Raw genomic sequence first — 25,635 nt, 5'->3', positions numbered from 1 at the left:
ACTAGTTTTTGACTCTGTTCCAGTTGCAGAGGAGGAATAAACTTAGACACTAAACACAGCCCTCTGGAGTAACAAGTGATGTCATGCTCAGGCTGAATTCCCATTGGTTCAGAAGAATGAGGAAATCAGTTCCAATCTGTGTTTTGTCCTCACTTCACCGTTGACAGTCGGACTGGAAGCTTCATCACAGACGCTTGTCGGCTGGTCACCATGACAACCTTGGTTGTGGTTCTTCTCCTGGGAACAGGTGTACCTAGTGCGGCTGGAGGTGAGGTCACATGATTTCAAGCAGCTTGATGGGAAAAGACCAAACATTTGGTGTCTTTCTAGCCTGCTGTATGAATTCTGGGCTCTGTTGATGGACTTCCTGACATGTTATGCCAGAGGAATGTTGACATGACCGATTGCATATCTGAAATATAACCAGTACAACCTGTGAGAGCAGCTCATTCGTTGTTTCCCGCAAAGTTCCATTTTCTTCAGGAAGTTGCTGCTGAATTGTTGTTCAGAGGAAAACTTGGTGTGAAAGAGAGAAAAGTTGTTCATTTCTCGTTTGTCATCTTTAATGTGATCAGTTCAGGCCTCGGCCTCAGACAGAGATCAGGTGTGATGGTGGAGGGGTGTTGGTGTCACCTCTGTGTCTGCTGAGGACCAATAAGAAACTGCTTTAAAGATGAGAGATGACATGACATGAGACACTTTATTGATCCCCGTGGAGAAACTAGATCTGCCAATAAGACTAGTAGACTGATGGTCTTCACTTGTCACACAAGTCCAGCAGTTCATTGGTAACCCAAGGCTTTAATTTAGGCGGAGCTTGCCAAGGGTCTCCAAGGATCGGCTGTTTCGGTTAACGCTGTGTTCATCGTGGTGCCCATACTGTTGACGTCAATTTCTTCTTTATGTGCAGTGGTGCAAACCTCCCTCCTATCCTTGCTTTGGAGGCTTCTGCCACCTCAGGGTCTCACAGTTTTTCCAGATTAAATGTCCATCTAGTGCACTTGAAGCTTTTGATCTTCTTTTAGTGTAGGCGAAAAGGACAAGGTCTTGGTCACTCCCAATGTCTGCTTTTGGAAATCTGCGGGTCTTACCGGTGTTAATACTAGATATTATATTTATCAATATTTCACAAGCCTTTTGGCTTCTACCCAACAGCCCTTTTTTTTTCAGATGTTGTTGTTGATGTTGTAAATGTGATGAAGGTATGAAGTCTGTCATATTAACATGTCCGGAAAAAAACATAAACTAAAAAAAAATGTGTCAATGGACTAGAAAACACTAATCATTTCTTTGCTTTTTCTTTCAGTGACTCATTCTCTGAAGGCTTTCATCACTGTATCTTCTGGACTTTCAAACTTCCCAGACTTTATGGTTGTTGGGTTGATTGATGATGTTCTCATTGCTCGATTTGACGGTAACACCAACAAATTAAAAACCACACAGAACTGGATGGAGAAAATGGTGGCGGATTATCCTGAGCACTGGAGCCAAGTCACTCAGTTATTTTTGATTCATCAAAAACCGTTAAGAGCATTGCTTGAAATTTATAAGGAGGTCTTCAACCAATCAGAAGGTTTGTTTCTACTGATAAAATGGTCATGTTTATGTTTTCATGCAGTAGGCAGTAAACACATACACACACTATTGATCACCTGTCAATCAAACTGCCTGCTGGCAGCCTCTCTTCCTGACTCAGCAGAAACATTCCTGATACAGGTGACTGGATGCTGTTGGACTCCACTAGTCCAGTGTTTTTGTCCATCCCATAATAACCAGCAGAGATCACTGAGACTGGATGTCCTCAAGAACAAAGGTCCCCAACTCCCGGTCTGCGGACTGGTACCGGTCCGTGGGTCATTTGGTACCGGGCCGCACAGAGAGAAAAAAAAATTATATTACTTCCGTTTTATTGATTTCAGAGTCTGAAAGATATTTTATTTTGAAAAGTGACGTTTTGTGTGGAATGACACACAGATGTCATCCGTCTGTCCCGCCTTACAGGTCTCGCTCACGTGATAGGTTATCGGCCCACACAATTAGGCACCTGCAACTACTCCAATGTTCTGGATTAAAGTTAAGGCAGATTATCCTGAGATCGCCCAAAAAGTATCTTAATCCCTGTTTCCATTCCCAACCTCCTGTCTCTGTGAAGTGGGATTTTCTGCAGTGACCATAAAGAAAACCAACCTGGAGTAGACCGGACGTCTGAACACACTTCAGGTGTCATTGTCTCCGTTACCCCGAGATCAGCGGTCCCCAACCACTAATTCATTATTGTAATTATTATTATTTGATTGATTGTTCACCCTTTGATTGGAAATGATTGGTATTTCTCCTGCGTTGAATGAACTGATTGTAAGTCGCTATGTTTCAAAATAAACCTCATCGGTGAAGTCACTTCAATCAGGTTTTTAACACAATTATTCCTCACAATTATTTCGTTTACAGAGATGTTGATTATCAATTTATGACAAAGTTTGTTTACTGTCTGTTGATGTCTGCATTTTACATAAAACCACTGCTAATGATTTATTATTAGACTACAGCTGTCCTCGTGTCATTAACGGTTATTGAGAAAATGAAGGTTGGTCCGTGAAAATATTGTTTCAGATGAAACCGGTCCGTGAAGCTAAAAAGGTTGGGGACCGATGTTCTAGAGGACATCAGAGTAGCTCCAGTGAACGTACAGTCAGTCGGTCCATCAGAACTCCTCTGTAGGAATCTGTTGATTCAACAAGTAGACAGACACCAGTGCTGGAGGAACATCACTGCTGGGTTCTGAAGCTGCGGTGCTGGACTGGAAATAGGACACAGGCTGGTTCTGTTGGGTCCAATGAGGAGGAAGTAGAGGAGTGGACTGAGATGTCCTTCTGGTTCACTGGAGTCTCTCTCTCTCTCTCTCTCTCTCAGGTCTCCACAGTTTCCAGGAGATATCCGGTTGTGAGTGGGACGATGAGACTGGAGAGGTTACTGGTTTTCATCAGTTTGGTTATGATGGAGAAGATCTACTGGTCATAGACCTGAAGAAAGAGACGTGGATCGCTCTCAGACCTGAGGCTGTCGTCACCAAAGACAGATGGAATAAAAACAAAGCTTTCACAGAATCCATGAAGAATATGGTCACCCAGCAGTGTCCTGAGTGGGGGAGGATGTTTTGGGAGTATGGGAAGAGCTTTCTGCTGAGAACAGGTAGGATCACATGACCTGATGGTGTTTCAAACCAACAACTTTCATGTTTGTGACCAACAGTGAACTTCTCTCATCTCTCCTCCAGTCTGTATTCTCCACTGCTGCTTCAGTGTGTGTGTTTTGTGTGTGTTACTGAAACACTTAAAATCCATCCCATCAAACAGGAAGTAGAGCAAGCAGTGACTCCTGGTGAGGAGCATCTAAAGTGTCTTTGTGCTCCTCCTCCAGAGCTCCCCTCAGTGTTCCTCCTCCAGAAGACCCCCTCCTCTCCAGTCAGCTGCTTCGCTACAGGTTTCTACCCGAAGGCGGCCGCACTCCTCTGGAGGAGAGATGAGGAGGAGCTTCATGAGGAGGTGGACCACGGAGAGATCCTCCCCAACCATGATGGAACCTTCCAGATGAGAGTTGACCTGAACGTTTCATCGGTGGCCCCTGAAGACTGGTGGAGGTACGACTGTGTGTTCCAGCTTCAGGGTGTGGAGGACAACTTGGTCACCAGACTGGACAAAGGAAAGATCCGGACCAACTGGGGTAAAACAGGGAACCCCTTCAGTTCCGTAGGTATGTTGTGACATCAAACGTGTCTCATCCGTATCCAGGATTGTTCTTCTTGGAATATGGATGTTGTTTTTCTTCTGTGCAAGTTGTGATTTGTTTTCTTCCCTCCAGAGGAATCCCCTCATGTGACCATGACGACTATCATCATCGTTGTGGCGGTTCTTGCTCTTGTTCTCTTGGCTGCCGTTGGTTTCAAGCTTTACAGACAGAGGACAGGTGAGGGATCCATTCGTCTTTGTTTCTCAGCAGAACGTCGTCCAATTCCTGAGGACAACCCTGAACTCTCTGAGAGACTCCAGCCAGAGGTCGCCACGCAGCCAGAGGACGCTACTCAGCCGGAGGTCGTAGTGACAAAAACAGGATGAACACAGTGAGTGTCTTCATATGAGACCCGGGGGTCAAGCACCTGTTTGAAACCATGTGTAGAAAAACCTTCTGACAGGAGGAGTTTATTCACTGTCAGACTTCTTTGGAGCTGACCAAACACTTGTGTGTTCTCTGTATCTCTGCAGGGTTCTGGCTTCACGTTGCTCCAGGACCGGGAGTGATGTCACCTGTTTGAACTGAGAGTCCACTGGTCCTTCACCACAATGGGATGTGATCAAATCCATGAGGATGAAGATCTAGTGATCAATGCTTATCGATTAGAGTCTATAGTAACCACACTACAAATACCGAGCAAACATGATCAACCTTAAACGGTGTCATTAAAATATTTGATTACTTTTTAAAAAAAACATTTTTCTTCCAGGGAGACCTTCATCTGAACTGGAATTTATTGGACTTGACTCTGTCTGGTTGAATCTGTAGTTTCTTTCTGAAAATTGTTGAGGAGATGCTGCTGTGGTTCCCACCTGGTTGAAGGGAATCTATTGGGAAGACCAGTAAAAATGAGAAAAGATTTCCTACACGCAGATGTGTTTTACTTATTTTCTCATGATTGTAAACTGTGATGCGCTGGCAACGTGTGTCTCCCACCTCGCACGTGAAAGTCCTCTGACATCGGCTCTAGCGAAAAGCAGAGGACGTTGTGTGGAAAATCTTTAGTTGACCCTGAAGGGGAACTTCTGATTCTGATTTCTGATTTCATGTTTTGATCAGTTCAAACGTTTCTGTTCATCAGAGAAGAAGAACTGAAACGTTTGTTTCCCTCTGGTACTTTGGCTCCACCTGCTGGTTGGATCCGGAACGTCCTGGAGGATTTGAACACTCCTTTTTTTTCTTCCTTCATTACAATAACAAAAAACAAACAAACAACAACAAAACAAAACAAGATAATTTTCTTGAAGGTCGGAATCATTTTACTGGCTTGAAGGGTTTCTTCCCACGTTCTCCCTCTGACCTCTGACCTCTGACCCGGACAGATAGCAAAAAACTGATGTTTAAAAGTAAACATCCTGCATACTTGTGTGTGTGTGTGTGTGTGTGTGTGTGTGTGTGTGTGTGTGTGTGTGTGTGTGTGTGTGTGTGTGTGTGTGTGTGTGTGTGTGTGTGTGTGTGTGTGTGTGTGTGTGTGTGTGTGTGTGTGTGTGTGTGTGTGTACTCTAAAGACCACTCTGCTGCAGGAGGAGAAGGGCTTTCATGTCCCAGCTGGAGGAACTGGAGGCCCAGAACCAAAAAAAGAAGACAAACTGGTTCAGGAGGTTGTTCTAGTCCCAGATCTGGGGTCAGGAACAGAGACCTGGTCTGGATCTGAAGGTCTCAACGGACCCACAGCCTCAAAAAAATGTTCAAAATGTTTCCTTATAAAGAACTGAACATTTATTCAGGGGAACTGGAAGTTCTGACTTGAACAGGCAGAAACCTGGTGAAGATCCAAGACACCAGGTGGGCGGAGCCTCTGGTTTGACTGGATGAGGAGACAGTTGGAATGATGACGAGGATGATGATGATGGTGAAGGTGACGATGTCAAACAGCTCACCGGTAGGTGATTGTTTCCACGGTAACCTGCAGCATGTTATGAAATGAGCTGCTGAGACTGGAGAGAAGAAGAGTGATGAATCATGACTCAGCAGAGTCCTTGGAGTGTGTTCATGAGGGTCATGTGACCCTAAAGGTCAGCTGACCTCACTTCATCAGAGACACTTTAGACATCTGCCACTCATGTGTCACGTGTGTGCTGTGCACCGAGTAACGTGTTCCTGCGCTCATGAATAATTAATAGCATTGATTCTTCACATGTATGACCATATATGGACACGAACCTCGAACCAGAGTCAAGAGGCGTTCAAGAGACACCAGAACGAACCCATGAACGAATCAGAGGGTCTGAACCCAACCGGTCTCCTGTTCATCATCCAGATAAAATCCAGCGCCCCGCTTTAGTCCAGCCTGGTGTCAGGTGGGATTAGGAGGCGGAGACAAAACGTCCTGTTGTCCTGATTTAAATGTAAATGAGGACGACTGAAAAACAAAGAAGCGAACCACCAGTTGGATCGTCTTTGTGTTTTAGAGCCTATCAATAGATAATCAATAGAATTATAATCTACTAACAACACATGACTGTTAATATAATCTATCTGTAGATTAAAATATATTATTAACACATGACTGTTAATATAATCTATCTATTGATTATAATTTACCATTTACACACATGACTGTTCATTAAAATCTATAATCGATTACAACCTATTAATATCACATGGCTGTTATTATAATCTATCTATAGATGAAAATCAATTGTTAACATATGACTGTTAATATAATTTATCAATAGATTATAATCCATTAAAACATGACTGTTCTATAATCTATAATAAATTAAAATGTACAATTTACACAAGATTGTTAATTATAATCTATCAATTTCAATATATTATAATCTGCTTCTATCCATAAATTATCATCTGATATTGATTATTAAATTATGATCTTTTTAGTATATCATTTATTGATGATTCTTGATTCTTTGTAAACGGGTGGGGGTGGAGTCAGCCTCTGATTGGCTGTGAGTGTGTTTGCGCTAATGAGGGGGCGTGTCCTGCAGCCGGATACGCCGCCCGGGCGCGAGACACCTCATTGTGTTCCGGTGGGCTCGAGGACTCGGCCGCGTCGGTCGCTGCATCACCGGAGCGGCGGGTCGGTACCGGCGGGGGACAGCCCCGGTTCTGGGATGGTCACCGGAAGCTGCGGCGGATTCTTCTGCTTCCGGCCGCCTGCAGACGCGGGAAGGTGAGTCCGTCCTGCAGGACACCTCCCTGTGAGACACGCGCGTGCCCGTTGAGCCCCGTGAGCGCGCGCGTGTCTGGGAGGCGCGTGCACAACGCCTCAAGACGCGGCTCGTGACCGTGGGCTCGTGCGTGACTGACGGCTGTCAATCACGCACCTGTCCTCACCTCCGGTCCGCCCACCCGCGCGAGACCCGAGCCGCTCGTTAAAACCCGCGTCACGTGTCCGGACGGTGTTTCCCTCCATCACGCGATCAGCTGGCGGCTGATCGATCACCCGGATGGAGCCGGATCGATCACCCGGATCGATGGCTGGAGCTGATTGATGAGTGACGGGACAGTTCTGCTGCTGCTGATGGAGAGGGTGTGTGTGTGTGTGTGTGTGTGTGTGTGTGTGTGTGTGTGTGTGTGTGTGTCTGTGTGTGTGTGTGTGTGTGTGTGTGTCTGTGTGTGTGTGTGTGTGTGTGTGTGTGTGTGTGTCTGTGTGTGTGTGTGTGTGTGTGTTTTCTTTTGTCGGTGGGTTCTCCTCCAGTTAGGTTCCGGAACCCCCCCCCCTGGTGTCCGACCCTAGAACTGGGTCTGGGTCTGGGTCTGGATGAAGGGGCGGGGCCAGGGTTTCTTTTGTCTTCTGGTGAGGCGGGGGCTTCCTGTGGAGGAGGGGCTGTGATCAAAAGAGGGTCCGGATGTACCGGGTGTTCTGGTTCCAGGTGTGGATCAGACCCACTATGAGCGAGTCCAGTGGGGGTTTCTGTGGGTCCGGTGGGGGTTTCTGTGGGTCCGGTGGGGGTTTCTGTGGGTCCGGTGGGGGTTTCTGTGGGTCCGGTGGGGGTTTCTGTGGGTCCGGTGGGGGTTTCTGTGGGTCCGGTGGGGGTTTCTGTGGGTCCGGTGGGGGTTTCTGTGGGTCCGGTGGGGGGGATCTGTGGGTCCGGTGGGGGTTTCTGTGGGTCCGGTGGGGGTTTCTGTGGGTCCGGTGGGGGTTTCTGTGGGTCCGGTGGGGGGGATCTGTGGGTCCGGTGGGGGGGATCTGTGGGTCCGGTGGGGGTTTCTGTGGGTCCGGTGGGGGGGATCTGTGGGTCCGGTGGGGGTTTCTGTGGGTCTGGTGGGGGGGATCTGTTGGTCCGGTGGGGGTTTCTGTGGGTCTGGTGGGGGGGATCTGTGGGTCCGGTGGGGGGGATCTGTGGGTCCGGTGGGGGTTTCTGTGGGTCTGGTGGGGGGGATCTGTGGGTCCGGTGGGGGTTTCTGACCGGGTCTGATGTCGTCAGATTAAGCCTCTGACCAGACTCTGATCCTGGGTTTAACTGTTAATCTGCCCGGTAAACAAACTGGAGGGTCTCTGGTCCCAGCAGCCGTTATAGACCTGCCCCCCAGGGGGGCGGGGAGGGGGTCGCGACCCCCTGCTGTCATCTGATTGGTTACGGAAATAAAGTCAGGATGAACAGAGGAAGGAAACTAATCCACTGATGAACGGGACTGAGAAGGTCAAAGGTCAAAGGTGCGACTGGAATGTTGATGATGTCATCATTAGCCGACAGGCTGAATGTTGATGATGTCATCATTAGCCGACAGGCTGAATGTTGATGATGTCATCATTAGCCGACAGGCTGAATGTTGATGATGTCACAATCAGTCGACAAAGACTTGAATGTTGATGTCATCATCAACTGACAGAAATTCTGGGATTGGTGTTCTGTTTTAAATGCTGAGTCATTTAGAGCTGACCTTTAACCTTGGGGGGGAGGTGGGCGGGGCTTCATCGTCATTGGAGGGTTAATCTCGGATTAGAAGGGACATCAAAGTCGGTCCAGTGCCCATCTGGATCCGGTTCAGTCCGGATCGCCCCGCCCGGTTCCGATCGCCTGCCGTCCCACTTCCCATGATGCATCTGGAGCCTCTTTGCTAATCTAATCTGTTCTTCTCTTCAGATTGATGAAGGGTTAAACGCCTCCCCTCCTCCTGGATTTGGGAGTTCCTCACTCACCGATTGGCTCTGGCGTGGAACTGCGTGTGATTGGACGATCCTGAAGGCTGCGTGTGATTGGACGATCCTGACTTCAGGTAAAGACCAGATTCATGTCGCTCTTCCTCATCTCTCATAATTTAATCCCAGAATTGATCTAAAAATTCTTGACGTGGACTTTTTAGAATTTACAAATCTTCTTCTGGGAAGTCATTAAAGTGAATTAAACCCTAAAGTAACACAATTTAATTTAATTTAATTACTTAAACTCAATTAACTCATGTTTAAGACAACAAAAATAATGTTTAAAAGACAAACAAACCTAAAACACTTCAAACCAACGAATACTGTAAACAAACAAAACTCCCTGTTGGTAACGGACAGATTCACTCTTTATACATCAATTATTCATTGTGTGTGTGTGTGTGTGTGTGTGTGTGTGTGTGTGTGTGTGTGTGTGTGTGTGTGTGTGTGTGTGTGTGTGTGTGTGTGTGTGTGTGTGTGTGTGTGTGTGTGTGAGAGAGAATTCAACACTGGAGAATGTGTTCAGTGTGTCCCAGTTTGCCTCAGGGGGTTAATGGGAATACAACACACACACACATACAACACACACACACACACACACACATACACACACACACACACACACACACAGTCTGACGGCTTTGTGTGGTATTGATATGCGTGTTGCTGAGCTGTGATTGGACAGACAAGTGACATCCAGAGCCCCTCAGTGATTGGTTGGACACATTTAGACCATTGGGGTCACAACCAGTGATGATGATGATGATGATGATGATAAATCCCGTTACGTTTCTTTTCCTGGAGTTATATACGATCTCACTTCTTGTTTTAGCGACTGTCCGTTGCGTTTGTCTCCACATTGTTTTTATCTGGAACAAATCCATGAGACGGAGTCTCAGAGGATTCTTCAGCACCGTTATTCCAGATTATAGTAATACTGTGGGAAAACGTGGTCGAGAAAGAGGAACCAGTGAATTCAGGATTGATAAATAATTGATTGATTGATCCCGAGGTAAATGTGGAGGGACGTTCAGGAACAGACGCAGCTTCAGACCAAAGAGGAAGCTACACGTAGAACTCCGTTCCAGTCGTGGTCCGAACACGGAGCCCGGAGGAACTCCTTGAGGTTGTTTTGCGTGAAGGATTTTAAATTACTTCAAATTTTATAATTTTAAATCAGATGTAAACCGTCTTAATCCAGTTCCTTTGATGTGTCCATTAATTATTTACGTCTTTGAAACGCGATCTGGTGTCTACGGTGTCAAACTCAACAATACGATCCAATAGGATGTCGGCGCGTAGTAACAGGCGAGCGTCGCCAAGACTCCGCCTACCGGTGTCAACCCCGTGATGTCACGTGATTGGCTGATGCTGCTAACGCTGCTAATGCAGCTAATGCTGCTAACGCTGCTAACGCTGCTAACGCTGCTAACGCTGCTAACGCTGCTTTGGGTTCTGTCTGGACTGACGTGGCGTCAGGAGGAAGTGAGGAAGACGAGGGTTCTTCTGAGCTTCACATTTAAGGGGACTGGGAGGGATCAACATGGAGGTCAAAGGTCACCAATTTTAATCCTTTGACAGACGATAAAACCTACCCCCCAACCCCTTGGGAGATTACCCCCACCCGTGGTGCAAGTAGATTACCCCCCCAGCGGATTAACCCCGTCAGTCTTTTACAGTCTCAGAGCCTCAGTTTGTTTTCTGGATCTAACAACGGTTGGCGACGTTCGGTTGGCCTCACTGGTTGCCGTCGGCGACCAGTGGTGGTGTTGGCCTATCGGTATTGGTTCTAGAAGAGGAGGAGGGGCCACAGCCCATAGCAACCTGAACCCACTGTTAACGAGTCAACAGCCTGTTAGCCTGTTGTAGTCATCACCATGGTAACCGAACACAGGTCATGTGCTGTTTCCTCCTCTGGCATTACACTGTAAATCTCACAGGTTGTAGCTACTATGTAGCATGTTGCTAAGGAAAGTGAGGCTAATGTTAGTGAAAATGCTTAGCATTAGCTATATTGGTCAAACTGCATGGTATGCAGTGCTCACCTCTCTATGCACATAAAGTAGCATTAGCTTCAGCTGCAGAACGCGTGGTAGCATTCATGCTAACATTTGTGCTGACATTGGCTTTAGTGCTGGCTGCAGATGACTTAGCATTAGCTTCAGCTGTAGTTGACATTATAATATTTGTGCTAACAATTATGCTGATCTTGATAGTAATGCTGGGTGCAGACGACCTAGCATTAGCTTTAGCGGACGTGCTAGCATTAGTAGTGATACTGGCTTTAGATGACCCAGCATTAGCGTTAGCTGCTGTGCTGCACTCATCTTTCAGGCAGGCTAACGGGTCTGACGGCGCCGTTATTTATGATGTGTTCCTCCCTGTACTAGTAAATCAGCAGACTCTACGGACCCCCCCGCGCCCCCAACAGGAGCGCATCAATCCATTAATTAGCTTAAGTGGAGCCTCAGGCTCCTCCTCCTCCTCCTCCTCCTCCTCCTCCTCCTCCTCCTCCTCCTCTGAATCTCCTGATCTGGTTCCCGAAGGAATCCGACAGTGAAATCTAGTTTCTCTAGAATCGCTATCAGGCTAATGATGTCATCCAGATTCTAGGGGCGGGGTTTCGTGGGATTAGAGATTATTTGTTTTGGGTTTTGGTGACTGGGCACAGGACATCTCCTAGCTTAGCTTTAGCCTCTCGTTTGTGAATTCAGTGTGATCTCTTTCTCTCAGCTGACCTTCAGAATGACCTGTGACCACCAACGCGCCCCGCCCCTCACTTGCCCGTCCGCTTCTTTCAAAATGGCGCAAACCAGTTGGTTGTCGCCGTGGCAACCGCCGCTGCTGCTGTTCATCCTAAATTCCTGTTTCCTGTGCGAGTCCACCTTGACGACGTCCTTCCCCAAAGACTTGGAGCCAATCAGCTCGGTGGACTCGGACCGTGAGTGCTCCGATTGGTCGCGTGGGATCATGAACATCTCGCTCTTGGTTCTAACGGATATTCAAGCGATCCGATTGGTTCCAGTCTCGCACCAATCACGCCTTCTCTCACCCTTTTTTTTTTTGCAGAGTCGTTTGAATTTCCAGGTTTCCAAAGTCTGCTCCGGGACAACGACACGCGGCGTCTGGGTTTGGACTTTCAGAGGATGTTACGCATCAATCACGTGTTGTTCATCGCCGCCAGGTCAGTGCGGCGTCGACACGCCTTGCAGACGCGTGACGGCGGCGACGCCACATTAATTCTGATCTGCTGTCACACGAGATTCACACCACAAACATCAGATTCCACCGGATTCGTGCCGCTCAAAACAGATCCGTCACGCAACGGCGAGCCAATCTGACGTTGCAGAACTCTGTCTGGCAGCGAGATTGTCTCTCTCGGGACCCGTCTACGTCCTGGCACACGCGTGTTGACTCTGTGCTGTCGTCTCTGCAGGGATCACGTGTTCGCCGTGAACCTGACGACGGCTTCAGAGGCGTTTGTTCCTCAGCTGGTGAGTGGGATGTTTGGGGGGGTGTGCAGTGGAACGGAGGGGGAGGGGCTCCACTGATGTTTATTCATTATAATGCTGGGGGGGTGGGTGGGATCGGGGAGGCCGTGTGCACACAAGAAGAGAATATACACCCCAATCATCCGCTGGAAACCTGCTGCAGTTTCTACATATTCATCCGTTGGGGTTTGCCTTTCCTTAAATATCAATTTAAATGTACTTAAAAACATTACATACGTACATTCAGCAGGACCTCGGATACAAGTTTAATCCGTTCCTTCACTGAACTAATAAATCAAACAAATTTTCCACTTTTAATATAATTAAAATCATTTTAATCCTTTCCAGTCTTGTAAAAAAAAACCCTTAATTATATTTTTGTTAACCAATAGACACGCAGACTTTACCTGTGTATAATTAATTATATATAAGTTGCGTAAACGTCTTTAGTCCACCAACGAGAGGCAAATTATTGACTCGTGTTGATCAGTGTCGGTACTGATGTTGAATGGTTTGAGACCAACAACAAGGTATCATCAGCATAAAGCATTAGATTATGGAGATTATGGATGTCCGTTATATTCTACCACAGGAAGTGATGCCTTCTGGTTTTGGCTCCGCCTTCACGGATTCCTGTTCCTTTATTTCAGAAGCTGACATGGAGATCCAAAGACGTCAGCAAGTGTACCGTCAGAGGGAAAAACAGAGTGAGTTGCTTTTTTTCTTCTTCTTCTGTCTCTGCCAAAAACTCTGAAGCTGAGAAAAGATCTTCTCTGATGGACATGATGGTCAAGGCTGCAAGACTCTGAAGGATCAGGAGCCTCCTGCCGTTCAGGAACAGTCAAGGTTTCCTCAGTGTTACTGTGTGTTTGTTTCAGGATGAATGCTACAACTATGTGAAAGTGTTGGTTCCTCGAAACGATGAGACGCTGTTCACCTGTGGAACCAACGCCTTCAACCCAACGTGCAGAAACTACAAGGTAGATCCTCGCCTGTCCAGGTCCTGGTGTGTCCCCAGCTGTGAGCTACCACAGTTAGCTAACCAGTTTGCAGATGTTAGTACAGTCAGAGGTCGGTGCCAACAACAAGTTGGTTGATTGGTCTGTGGGTTAGTCGGTTGTTGGTTTCATTTATTGTTGCTTCTTCTCTAAGATATCGCCCTTGTAATCCATCCAGTGGATTCATGTGACCAGTCTGTTACTGGTTTGGTTGATTTAATAGTGTCAGGAACTGTTTTAGGACTAGAACAATGATCGGTTTAAGTGGTCTCTGAACGGTTCAACTCATGCTCGACTCAACTCATTGGTTAAACTCAACTCTTGACTGTTGACATCAAAGATGTTTAGTTCCTCTCTCTTCCTCCTCTCAGATGACCTCCTTGGAGCAGGTAGGGGAGGAGATGGTTGGTCAGGCTCGTTGCCCCTTCGAGTCAAGTCAGTCCAACGTTGGACTGTTTGCTGGTAAGTCATTAACATACTTAACTGGACTCAACTGGACTTGACTGGACTCGTCTAGACTAGCTATTGGAGACTTGACTGGACCTTTGGAGACTTCTCTCTAGAATATTCCTCTACAGGGTAGTACCTCCTCCAGGTGTATGGATGCTGTATGAAACTGAAGCATCTCGTTCTTTAATGCGACTTAAATCTGATTCTCAACCACCTGTGACTGTTTCTCAGGAGGGAACTTTTACTCGGCCACCATGACCGACTTCCTGGCCAGTGACGCCGTCATCTACAGGAGTCTTGGAGACGATCAGCCCGTCCTCAGGACGGTCAAGTACGACTCCAAGTGGCTCAGAGGTAGAAACAGCAGCTGGACAAGTTTCAGCTGTAAACCACTTCTATAGTTGATCTGTTGCTATGGAGATTTCACCTTTAAAGTGAATCGATAACCTTCACCCTTTCTGCAGAGCCTCACTTCCTGCACGCTATCGACTACGGGAACTACATCTACTTCTTCCTCAGTGAGATTTCGGTGGAGTACACCGCCCTGGGAAAGGTGTGTCTGAAACTGTCCTAAATCAATGAAGTCATGCAACTGATTAATCATCAATAGGAATGATGAGATACTCTGGTCATGACCAGGCAATCTCCTCTCCTCTTTTTCCAGGTTGTGTTTTCTCGAGTTGCTCGCGTTTGTAAGAACGATAACGGAGGTTCTCCGAGAGTTCTGGAGAGATACTGGACTTCGTTCCTCAAGGTGGTTTTGTAGCATTTAAGCTAAGACAAGAGTCAAGACCAGAAATGTGTGAAAACAGGAGATAAATCTCAAGTCTGTCCCTCTGAGTTTAGGCTCGTCTCAACTGTTCCGTTCCTGGAGACGCGTTCTTCTACTTCGACGTCCTTCAGTCTGTCACCAACGTTCTGCAGATCAACCGGAGACCTGCAGTGGTCGGAGTCTTCACCACGCAGGTCAACAGGTACCTGTTTGACAAGTCGTGGGCGACCTGAAGGGGTGCTTCCACTAATCTGACTGTCCTGTGCAGCATCCCCGGCTCAGCGGTCTGCGCCTTCTACATGGACGACATCGAGAGAGTATTCAACGGGAAGTTCAAAGAGCAGCGGAGCAGCGACCTGTCCTGGACTCCGATTCCTGACGAACAGGTTCCCAGACCCAGGTGAGACCTCCCCCCAACTAGGATGGGTGTCTGCGTGTCTCTACAGCAGCTCCTCATGCTGTCCATGCTGGTTCCTCCAGACCGGGTTCCTGTGCAGGTGACAGTCCAGCTGCCGACTTCAAGTCTTCAGTCCAGTTCCCAGACGAGATGCTGACTTTCATCAAGTCGTACCCCCTGATGGATGAAGCCGTTCCCTCCATCAACAGGAGGCCCTGCTTCACCAGGACCTCCACCAGGTGACGACACACACACTGAAGGGACGATACAGTGGCGCCAAGATGGAGTTGTGGAACCTACTCAGTGATGTCCTAGATTAAATGTTTTCCTCCAGGAGCCATAAGGACCGCCCACTTCTCATATAATTACAAATGGGACTAGAACATAGTCCCGATTCCTGTTTTAGTTTGTCTCAGTTGATAATGAGTTATCTCGTTCTTTACCACGTGTTGGCGGATGGATACGACATCAGTGAGACCGGATCTCGTTCTTTACCACGTGTTGGCGGATGGATACGACATCAGTGAGACCGGATCTCGTTCTTTACCACGTGTTGGTGGATGGATACAACCGCTTGTCTACTGGTTGATAAAAATATGCTCATTTTTCATAAGTTAGGGGGTTTGGGACTTTTTTACTGGGTTTGAATGGATTAAAATGATTTTAGTTATTTTAAATGTTTGACTTGTTAACGGATTAAAGTCTTCTTTTGAGGTATTTCTGTATTTGTTTGGAAGAACATCTGATTTCCTTTAGGGTCTATTTATCTAGGTGGATTTGTTTTTTATCAAGTAAAGAACATTTTTTGGCGTCTCACAGACCACCGGGGACCTCTTCTACTCTCAGGTCCAAGCTGACCCGGATCGTGGTGGACGTTTCTGCCGGTCCCTTTAAGCTCCAGACCGTGATGTTCCTGGGTTCAGACGACGGCCGGGTCCTGAAGGTTCTAGCTAACATGCATCCCGACGACGGCTTCGGGTCCCAGCTGCTGGAGGACATTAACGTCTACAACCCGTCCAGGTGGGTGGAAGCTTCCGGTTCTGCGGTCCCACTGATCTGCGTTCACCTGATCGTCACCGTCTGCTTTATTTGCAGGTGTGACGTTCAGGGACAGGAGGACAGGAGGGTTCTGGGACTGGAGCTGGATAAAGACCATCATGCCTTGTTCGTGGCGTTCAGCAGCTGCGTCATCAGAGTGCCGCTCAGCCGCTGCAGCAAACATGGCGCCTGTAAAAAGTAAGAGCAAACAGACGTGACGAACACGGAATCAGAAGTCAGCTGAAGCGCCTTCATCACCGCGTGAACGAACGCTAATCAGTCTGATTGTAATTGGGCGAGTCGATGAAGCGACTCGGCAGCTGGCGCGAAGCCGCCGCCAGATGCGAGGCGAGAAGTCGTCCTCGTCTACCGTCGCACCGATTACACACACACACACACACACACACACACACCGGGGGAGGGCTGGCGTGATTAGCACCAGATGCTAATCAGTCATCAGATCCCAGCGCTTCAACGCCTCCCTCGTCTTCCGTGTCCGCAGATCCTGCCTGGCGTCTCGCGACCCATACTGCATCTGGCTTCGGAGCGGGAGCTGCGCCGACGTGGCGCCGGGTTTCAAGTAGGTGTCACTTCCTGTTCTTGTTCTTCATCCAACCCGTCATCCGATGATCAAATCCGTGATTTTTACACGCGGGAAGTCGTTTTAATGTTCAGTAGAGGCAGAGTTGATGGAGGTGAGGTTTTGATCACTTTCAGTCGTGAATCTGCTGAAGCAGGCAGGAGGACGCTTCAGAGGGAATCTCCATCTGTTATGATGAGGAGAGATGAAACGAGACGAGGAGCGGAGAGACGGCGGCCCGGATGATGAAAGAGGTGGAAAGACAGAAGCAGCAGAGCCCAGATTAGGACGACAGATCTGAGGAACAACCTGAAGACTGGACTCCAGTCTGAGTCTCCATCATGTGGATCAGAACCCCCCCCCCCCCCCCGTCTCCTTCATGTGATGTTTGAGCGCCATCGAAGGATTCTGCTGGTCAGATGTCATGATAAGTTAGCGACAAGCTAACATACTGGATGCTAAGGAAGTCAGGAGTGTCTGACTTCCTGTAATCACCATCAGTCAGCTGCCCCGACAACCGTAACCCACGGCAACAGATGAGAGAGGACGAGGCTGTGTCTCCTTTAGTTTGGTTACAGTCCGCTTGTCTCTGCAGGGCGGGGTTTGACCAGGACGTCAACGGCGACCACTCTTTCCACAACGACGGTTGCCACGGTAACGTACGCCGCCATTTGCACCCGCCGTTTTACCCCAGATGGGGGCGTAAATCTGACTGCTTTGTTCCCTACAGCTGACGTTTTGGCGAAGACCAAGAATCACGAGTCTCCAGGTGACTCCGCCTACGGTAAGCTCCGCCTCCCCCCCTTCCAGCTTCACGAATGTTACCGTGGTGACAAAACTACCCCTCCCTGAGTGGCAATTAATATACCGCTCAAACAATGAAGGAGTCCTTCACCTCGTCCGGCTGAGTTATCGCTAACCGGCGCTAATCGGTCACGAGCCAAACATCGATGCTTCCCGTCAACGGCTTTTGAGTGACAGCAGGAAGTCTGATCAAGTGGCGGTGGCGGCGAGGAGAGAGCGTCTGCGTGGGCGGAGAGGGAGACGTGTCAGCTTGTTATTAGTGTGAAACCCTCGTGCGCCGCCGTCGTCTATTTATAACCGCCGGCGTGAAGGACGGAGATGAAAGACTGGGAAGAACCAACAGGAAGTGGCCCCCGTTGCTCCCTCTGCCTCCATTGGATGAATGTGATCACATGACGCCATCAACAGGTGTAACAACCTTTTTCCCGCCCCCTCCTCGCCCATTCATTCAGGTGTGCGCCGCCTTCCGGAGATGGACCAGCTCGCCGCCGCTAGCGTCCACTACACGCTGCTCATCGCCTGCATGCTGGTGGCGTTCTGTCTGGGCGCCATCCTGTCGGGGTTCCTGGTGTCGTGTTACTGCGGCCGTAGCGCCGCCTTGCAGGCCAGGAAGCTGGCGAAGGAGCCGGAGGCGCCGCTGACGCACGCGTTGTCGCTGGGGTCGCTGGCGAAGCTCAGTGGGACGCTGGACGGGCAGATGAAGGTGAGTGGTAGCTCTCATACGTAGCCGAATACATATGGACCAATCAGAGCACAGCAGTAATCTGATTGGAGGTTTAATCAGCACCAGAACCCGACACCTGACCTGCAGGTGGAGATCTACAATCTTCTTCTCTGCTTCAGGAGGACAAGCTGGACCTGTCTTCTGCCAGGATGTACGGTTACTTCCTCCCTGAGGGCCACTCGGAGCCCCGCCTCCCCTCCCCCGGACACCCCGGCCCCCCGCTGGGAGACCCCGACCTCAGCTTGTCACAGGTAGGACAGCCCAGTCCCCACCTGGATTCACCAGCTGCTCCCATTGGGCCAGGAACTTAGGGTCATAGGTTACACTGGCCACCCAAGATCAGCAAATTAGCAATGTTAGCATTAGCAGTAATTAGTAATGATGGTGGCTGCTTTGGGTCTAACCTCAGTCTAGTCTCTGTCCCAGGCTGATGGAGAACTTTCCGGACTGCCCACGCCCGACTCCACACCGGAGCTCCCGATCAAGAACATGAAGGCGCTGCAGCGCCACCAGTGCCTCAAGAACCGGAACTGCAACAACAGCAAAGACAACAACCCGCCGTCCAGATCCGGCTGCTCCGGACCCGATCTGGGGTTCATGGCCGTCATCGGGGACTTGGGGAGCCACGGAGGCGGCGCTGCTTCCACTTCGCTGCACCTCCAGAAGAAGGAGAAGTTCCTGGAAGACGAGCGAATGGCGGCAGGAGGCGGGTGTGAAGGAGCGCCCCACCGACACAACTCCCAGCAAACCCTGCCAGAAACGGGAGTGGACATTTCAGCCCTGGAAGAGCTGCTCCAACACATCCACGAGGTCAGCGCCTCTGGGACTGGAGGCATCAAGGTGCTCACCTCCACCTCCTCGTCCTCTGTGGGACATCAGCATCACCATGGGAAGACCCCCACCCACCCCTACAGCAGTAACCATCATAGCAACCACGGTAACCGTGGCGTTGGGTTTCACCAGCAGCAGATACCCAAGACGGACCCGGCGTCTTATTACGGTGCCTCCATGCTCCCGAGGGATTGCCTCCCCAAATGCCTGGAGGCATCAAACCCAGGTTCCTCCTCGTCCTCCACCTCCTCATCATCCAAGAACCCAACCTTATCCTCCTCCATCGCTTCTTCCTCCTCCTCTACTCCACTCCAGCATCAGGTCATTCCAGAGAGACCTGAAGGTAGCGGCGTTGGGGTGACGCGTCACCACTCCCAACGCCGCTCCCTCGTCAAAATCGGCAGCGGAGGAGGCGCGGTGTCGCGCCACCACAGCTTCAACCAACATCGGACGCAGCATCCAGGCTTTCTAGCCAGCATGAACACCAACAGCAGCTGCAACGGCCCGACCGACACGAGCGGGACAACCGACAGCAGCGCCAACATCGAGAACCGGCGGCGATTGACGGCAAACTCCTGCCTGACACGGCAGCATAGTTACAAGGAAGGGCCACGCCCGCAACGGGCAGCCATCGTCCGGAGAACGGTGTCGCTGAAACCCAAAGTCCCGCCAAAACCGTTATTCCTTCCAAACGCAGGAACTTCGCCAATAGCGGAGTCGGGAAAGTACAACCACTGAGACTGCAAGACTGCGGTTTCTGCCGTCGTCAACCGGTTAAAAGACTCCGAAATGTCTGGAACAACCGGATTGGATGAGTTTCCGTCGCTCGTCAGCGAGATCTGGAGGTTTCCTGCTGAGAAAGACGCCAAAAACAGCATGAAAGATGCTAACAATTCCGAAAGACACCCAAAGCCTCGACCTGGACCGAAGAACATTTGTTGGACACGGATCGGAGTACGACTGACGGATCTGATGACTTTTGTACCATATTGGTACCTGGAGAACGAACTGAGCACTGAGCAGTGACTGTGTAAACTCTAATTCCTCCCTCGCACTAGAAATTCATGCACTCCAAACATTTAGCGCTCACGTCACTGTGTTTGTACGTTCAAAGTATTTACTCGATTCTTTCGAATCAACGATTGCACTTACGTCTCACTTCTCTTGCTCTCGATCGGAGGCGTGAAGGACTTACGGCGTTCCATTTTAGACTGTTAATAAATTGGAAATGTTTTCTGAGTTCTGTAGTCGGTCATTTACAGCCAGAACACAACGTAGAACCCTAACGATCCATCACCAACGAAGGGGTTAGCTTAGCATAGGTCCTGCTAGGTCAGCTAGCAACTCACCTAAAGTATAAAACCCATTTTTCATCAGAGTTGATCTATGAAAATGTTTTCAATGATGCCACAAAAACAATCAAAAAATGAAAAAAGACAAGATGAGGTCAAATTAGCTTCACGCTAATGCTGACAGCTTGTTTCATGTTCTCCAACAGATTTATTTTAGCTCAGGGATGAAGCAGATTCCTGATGATCAAATAAAATAATGAAGTCATTTAGTGAGATTCATGGAATTAAAATAAATTATTATACCAATAGTTTTAATTGTAGGAGGGCAGGCAAAGGGTTGCAGGTTTGATCTCCGTTCACGGGTGAGACGTTTGAGTCCAGATCAAACAAGCGACCCTCTGATCGCGTTTCTTCTTCTCTGGTGTCGTATTTTCGGCTCACCCCCCTGGGATACATCCTCGCTGCAGAGGAGGCGCCGCCGAGCTGTCAGCCCTTCTAATGAGGGTCTCTGGATGTGTTCTGGTCCCAGCATGCCACGCTGGTGTTGTCGGTATGCTGTCGTCAGGCAGATTTCACCTCCCAGAATACATCATCATACATATCAAAGCTAATAGTGACGCCGTGCGCTGACTGGTTAAACTGGTCTGTGACCCAGTTGTGGAGTGATGATGAAAAGGTCCTTCCTCTGCTATCTTCATCATGTTCTGTCTTTATTATTATTATTTTCTCTGTAGAAATAATGTTTCTCTACTATCAATCTCAGATCTGAGAAGGAAGATAGTGTTGAACGTATGCAGGACACTCAAGATGAAGAACTCTCTCTGAACATGTTTATAAGAATATGAGACTTCTGATTTGTTCTCATCCTGGTCACATGACCAGGATCTGACTCAGAACAATCTATAAAGAGACTGGCTGATCAGAATGGCTTGTACTCCACTTCCTGCAGGTACAAGCGTCCAGTAGCAGCGCTCATCAGTTAGCATCCAGTGTCTCTGGATCCTCTGAAAAGCCACGATCCGGTGATCAAACCCAGAACCCATGCGGGCCAGATATCAGAGTGTTTCTATTATTTGTTGTCTTGTCAAGTTAAAAACAGGAAGTGGCGTTCATGGGAACTGTGGAAAAGAACGGAGGGATTAATGGTGACTCAGTATCCGGGTAGGGTTCCTCTGGGTACTCCGGCTTTTGCAGCGGAGTTGAAATTGTGACCACGTCTCCACTCAAACTCACCTGGGATAGGCTGCCAAACCAATGCTGACCCCTGGTGGAGAGATTTAAGAACTGCACGTTGCTTGAACTAGTTGCTTCAACTAGTTCAAGCAACTAGTCAAGCTTCCTGGTCAGTTTGTCTAGCCTGGAGGTGTCCTTCTTTGAGGGACCAGGGACACGACCAGCTCAGACGCCGGGTCAGCAAATAAAAAGTTGTTTACCGCTTTGGTGAGCGGAATGATTCAGCAGAATGGCTGGAGGAGGTCATTTGATGTCGATGTGTCACATGTTTAGTTTATAAGGGTAGAGACAAGACTAGGTGAGCTGAATCTCCATGACGACCCCGTGACCGGGATTTGCCTCCCGGGTCGTCAGGGTAACGCAGCTCCCCTGACGACGTTGTCAGGACCAGTACAGCCCAAAACTACCAGGAAGCCTTTCCTCCAATACTTTCTCCCCCTTTTTCCCCTTCCACCCTGTATTCCTCCATTGACTCCCTCTTTTCTCACCCCCCGACCTTCCCCTCCTCTCCCCTAATTCCAGCTAATCTTCGGTAACTCCCATATAAACAAACTCCTCTCTAATGCTCCCTAACCCCTCCCACCTTCAAGGCTCACCCAATGAGCTCGGGTCCATTGCTATAGCAACCGGTTGCCATGGGCAACGAGACACAGCCAGCGCCAACACCATCCTCCTCACAGTCAAAGGCAGATGGGAAAACAGCGAAGGTGCGGCGGCAGCGTGAGCCGAGCAGCAGCCAAAATAAAACAAACAAAGGCCCGTCCAATCAGACGGTTGCATTCCGCTGGTTCTCCGGCAACGATGACGGCATGGCGACTGGTTTTAGGGCGAGTGTTGGAGTGCGGGCGGTGACCTGATGCTGCGGCTGCAGGGTGAGTCCCAACTTCTCTTCTGGTTAATTTGACCTGAACGCGGTCTGTCAGGCATCCTGAGGCGCTAACAGGTGGAGGGAGGTGACGGAGACACGATGGCGTCTGCATGTGTGGCAAACAGGTATGTTCTCATCATCACAGGGCTGGTTGGTGCATCCGTTTACTGTCTAGACTTAGGCATCCGAGTGATTGTGATTTTATACATTCTGTACCAGATGAAGATGAAGAGGAGCATCATCTGGTCTGTGAAGCCCAGACTGTGGTGTTTATCAGTACCAGATCAGTCTGTTACCGGTTTAGAGGGAAAACCAGTTTGTTCCGAGGAGGAGGCCCTCAATAATAATAATAATGATAATAATGATAATTAATATCCGCCACAGCTCTGGAAAGCAGCTCCAGTTGAGATGTCTGCTCTGGAGGCTGATTGGCAGTTGGTGATCAGCCCAAACAAAGTCGAATCGTCGACTATGTTCACTACTGAATTCCAGTCGGTGTAATCCTAGGCTGTTCTACCTGCACGGCCCCTGAGAACCTGACCTGGGGCCCCATCGGTGCCTTCAGCTTTCCTTGGGTTACCTCAACTCAGTTGCGGCGTGGTGTTGGACCACCACCTATCTTCTTACCAGAGTTTGTACAGATGTCCTGTTTAGATGAAGATGTCCTCGCTTCTGTTTTCTCTCGCAGCGTCCTCTGTGTTTCTTTTTGGTCGTAGTGGTAATCCACGAAAGAGCTGACGATCTGGAGAGAACAGGTTGACAGAATAATAAAGGGTAACGCGCAGAGATGTACAGCTGAATGTCATCTGCATAGAAACGTATTGTGGTTTTGATATAGTGATGATGGTCACTTCCTGTTTGTCAACAGTTTGTTTGTGTCCTCAGACCTATCGACTTCCTTCTACCACAAAGAACAGATCTGCCCGTGGACAGCCTCTGATTGGACAGACCGCCCGTCTCAACATGGCTGATGACATCTATAGCAGCACATTCTCCTCGTCTGAACTAGACTACTCCTCCTCCTCCTCCTACTCAGAATCTGTCTCCTTCCTCACGCTGGAGCAGAGGGCAGCGTTCATCTTCCTTCTCATTCTCTTCATCTTCCTGGGCTTACTGATTGTCCGATGTTTCCGGATCCTTCTGGACCCGTATCGCAGCATGCCGTCCTCCACCTGGACGGACTACAGGGAGAAGGACACCTTCGACTACCGGATTTCCTGACAGGCAGCCTGAGAGGCAGAAACCCTGACAACTGACAAGCTATACTGAGGTGACGAAGATGGTGTAGTAGAAACACCAAAGACGTTCTCCCTCTAGTGGTTACTGCTGGTAAGGATCAAGGTTAGGGCTAGGTTTTGGGTGAGGGTGATAAATAGGGTAAATTTAGGGTAAAAGTTAGGGTTAGTGGCAGGTGGATCTCAGTTGAAAAGCCTTGTTTTCTAGTGATCACATAGTTACAACCCAACTCAACACAATGGTTGCTTGAACACAACCCTTAAGAACAGGGTAGACCCCTAGCATGATGGTGCAATTACAATCTCAGATTAGACTTGTGAGTCAATAGTCAACAAAACATAAACAATACCTTTGTGTGTGTGATCTAATGTCAGTGATGCACCAGGAGGGCGGCGCTAGCTGTCATGGCAGTTTAACAGTATTCCTGTTGTGTTGAGAAGGCTAACAGAAAGAGGCTCTAGGAGGAACTGAACCTCTGTGAGTTCCAGTCTTGATGTCAAAGTCTTTGACGGTTTGGGCGAAACGTGCTTTGAGTATTTTCTGCTTCCCTTCTGGACGTCACCTCAGTTTGCCTGGCAGGCAGTATCTGGGGAAAAAAAACACAGACAGACGTTCTAGAAATCCCTCCTGTCTGAAGGTTTCTGTGATCTCCACGTCAAACTGCCTGCCGGGCAGCGAGTCGGGGTTTCTGTCTCTCCTGGTAGGAGAACACTGACTTTCTCTTTTCAGCTTTCGTTCTTGACAAATTGGACACCTTTTTTTAAATAGACTTATTGGAAGAACTTGTGGGACTCAATGAAGAGGGAACATCAGTTCCCATCATCGTCATTTCTCGTCTGTTGCCTAGTAACCAGTGTTTCTAGGGCTGGCTGATGTCTGGCCTCCACCTCCACCTCAGTTCTGAGTAGGAGACAAAGTAGAAGCAGGACCGTAATGACCGCCAGGAACACAACATTGACCAGAAGCTGATGGACATCTTATAGTCTCCAAACATGTGCCTGAGTTCAGACTCACGCCTAGATGATCTATTCTCATTGGTAACTGAACGATAGCAGGGACGAAAGGGGATCGAGAACTTTTGAGACTCTTCTCTCTGGACGGTTCACCAACACAACGGGCCTCACTTCCTGTTCTCATCAGGACTCTGTCAGCAGAGGACGGTGATGACATCATGAGATTAAGAAGCTCAAAAATGCTTAAATAGTTTGAGTTTTCTCTTGTGACCGGTCTAGAACCCCCTACTGGCCCTGGTGGGGTCCTCACTGTCAGAATGACAGTCCCTTACTTGCTTTCGATGTTCTCCAGATGGATCTTTCCTACAGACTTCAGTATTATGTTCCGTATGAGATATTCGCATCGTGATTTATTCATTTCGTGCTTCACTTTCAGAACTCTTCAGGTTCTATTTCACTGGAAAGACAGGGTTTCAATAAAAACTGGCTGCAGTTGTTTTTTTGGAGGCTGGAGTTTAGGGTGGTCCAAAATGTCTATCCTATTGTATTCCAAACATTTGTTTCAGCTTTGTGCTTTTCATCATCGTCACCATTTATCTGAGTTTGGTCCATATTAACCTCTTTTGACCCGATCAAACTTTTTAACCGCAAAAAGTCACAAACTCAACTTCTGAGGGAATTTTTCTGTTAAGAGAGTCGGAGTTCATCTCAGTGCTGCTATGTTTTGGCGTGTTGCGTTCACTGGCTCGTGTCTGATTCAGGTTTGTCTGTGAATTCCAGTCTTTTTCTGATCCCTTACATTTTGTGCTTGCCTTTCTTCATCCTGCTGTCCCTCTTCCTCCTCCACTCACTCTGCTGACTCATCCTCGCCAATTGTTTTCCGCCTCCTCGCCTTACAATGGCTCCATTTACATCAGATGAAACTTCACCACGCCCATCACTGGATTTATCCTTTGCACTTCTGCTGTGTTTGACCCGGTTCTGATCCAACAGCACCTTTTGAGCACCAAGTTTTCTTTCCACGCTGCCTGAATTCTATCATAATTGTAGACTGAGTAGGTGGGGCGTT

General features: G+C 48.7%; 2 protein-coding genes across 4 annotated transcripts; both read left to right on the top strand.

Moving 5' to 3' along the window:
• The first annotated feature begins 144 nt into the window (after positions 1-144).
• LOC137607071 (major histocompatibility complex class I-related gene protein-like) lies at positions 145-4,654 on the top strand. The gene is made up of 6 exons (XM_068332557.1): positions 145-268; positions 1,307-1,573; positions 2,911-3,189; positions 3,418-3,750; positions 3,859-4,117; positions 4,260-4,654. The coding sequence occupies exons 1-5, from the start codon at positions 211-213 to the stop codon at positions 4,110-4,112; spliced, it is 1,191 nt and encodes a 396-aa protein (XP_068188658.1). The 5' UTR covers positions 145-210; the 3' UTR covers positions 4,113-4,117; positions 4,260-4,654.
• A 2,129-nt stretch (positions 4,655-6,783) lies between these two features.
• Positions 6,784-20,206, top strand: LOC137607034 (semaphorin-6D-like). Of its 3 annotated transcripts, none has more exons than XM_068332473.1 (22): positions 6,784-6,922; positions 8,841-8,973; positions 11,633-11,840; positions 11,969-12,083; positions 12,336-12,393; positions 13,041-13,097; positions 13,269-13,370; positions 13,760-13,850; positions 14,070-14,192; positions 14,303-14,391; positions 14,503-14,592; positions 14,685-14,812; positions 14,879-15,010; positions 15,091-15,246; positions 15,854-16,027; positions 16,103-16,243; positions 16,548-16,625; positions 17,221-17,279; positions 17,356-17,409; positions 17,882-18,132; positions 18,273-18,404; positions 18,580-20,206. In XM_068332473.1, exons 3-22 carry the CDS (start codon positions 11,645-11,647, stop codon positions 19,720-19,722), a joined length of 3,369 nt encoding a protein of 1,122 aa, XP_068188574.1. In that variant the 5' UTR covers positions 6,784-6,922; positions 8,841-8,973; positions 11,633-11,644; the 3' UTR covers positions 19,723-20,206. The 3 variants fall into 3 exon arrangements, with proteins under 3 accessions (XP_068188574.1, XP_068188573.1, XP_068188572.1); XM_068332472.1 differs by having other exon boundaries at positions 18,568-20,206; XM_068332471.1 differs by having other exon boundaries at positions 15,827-16,027; positions 18,568-20,206.
• The last annotated feature ends 5,429 nt before the right edge of the window (positions 20,207-25,635 follow it).

Source organism: Antennarius striatus, chromosome 14 (genome assembly GCF_040054535.1).
Source record: "Antennarius striatus isolate MH-2024 chromosome 14, ASM4005453v1, whole genome shotgun sequence".
In the NCBI taxonomy this organism is placed as follows: domain Eukaryota; kingdom Metazoa; phylum Chordata; class Actinopteri; order Lophiiformes; family Antennariidae; genus Antennarius; species Antennarius striatus.
This window is presented reverse-complemented; position numbering and strand designations above follow the sequence as displayed.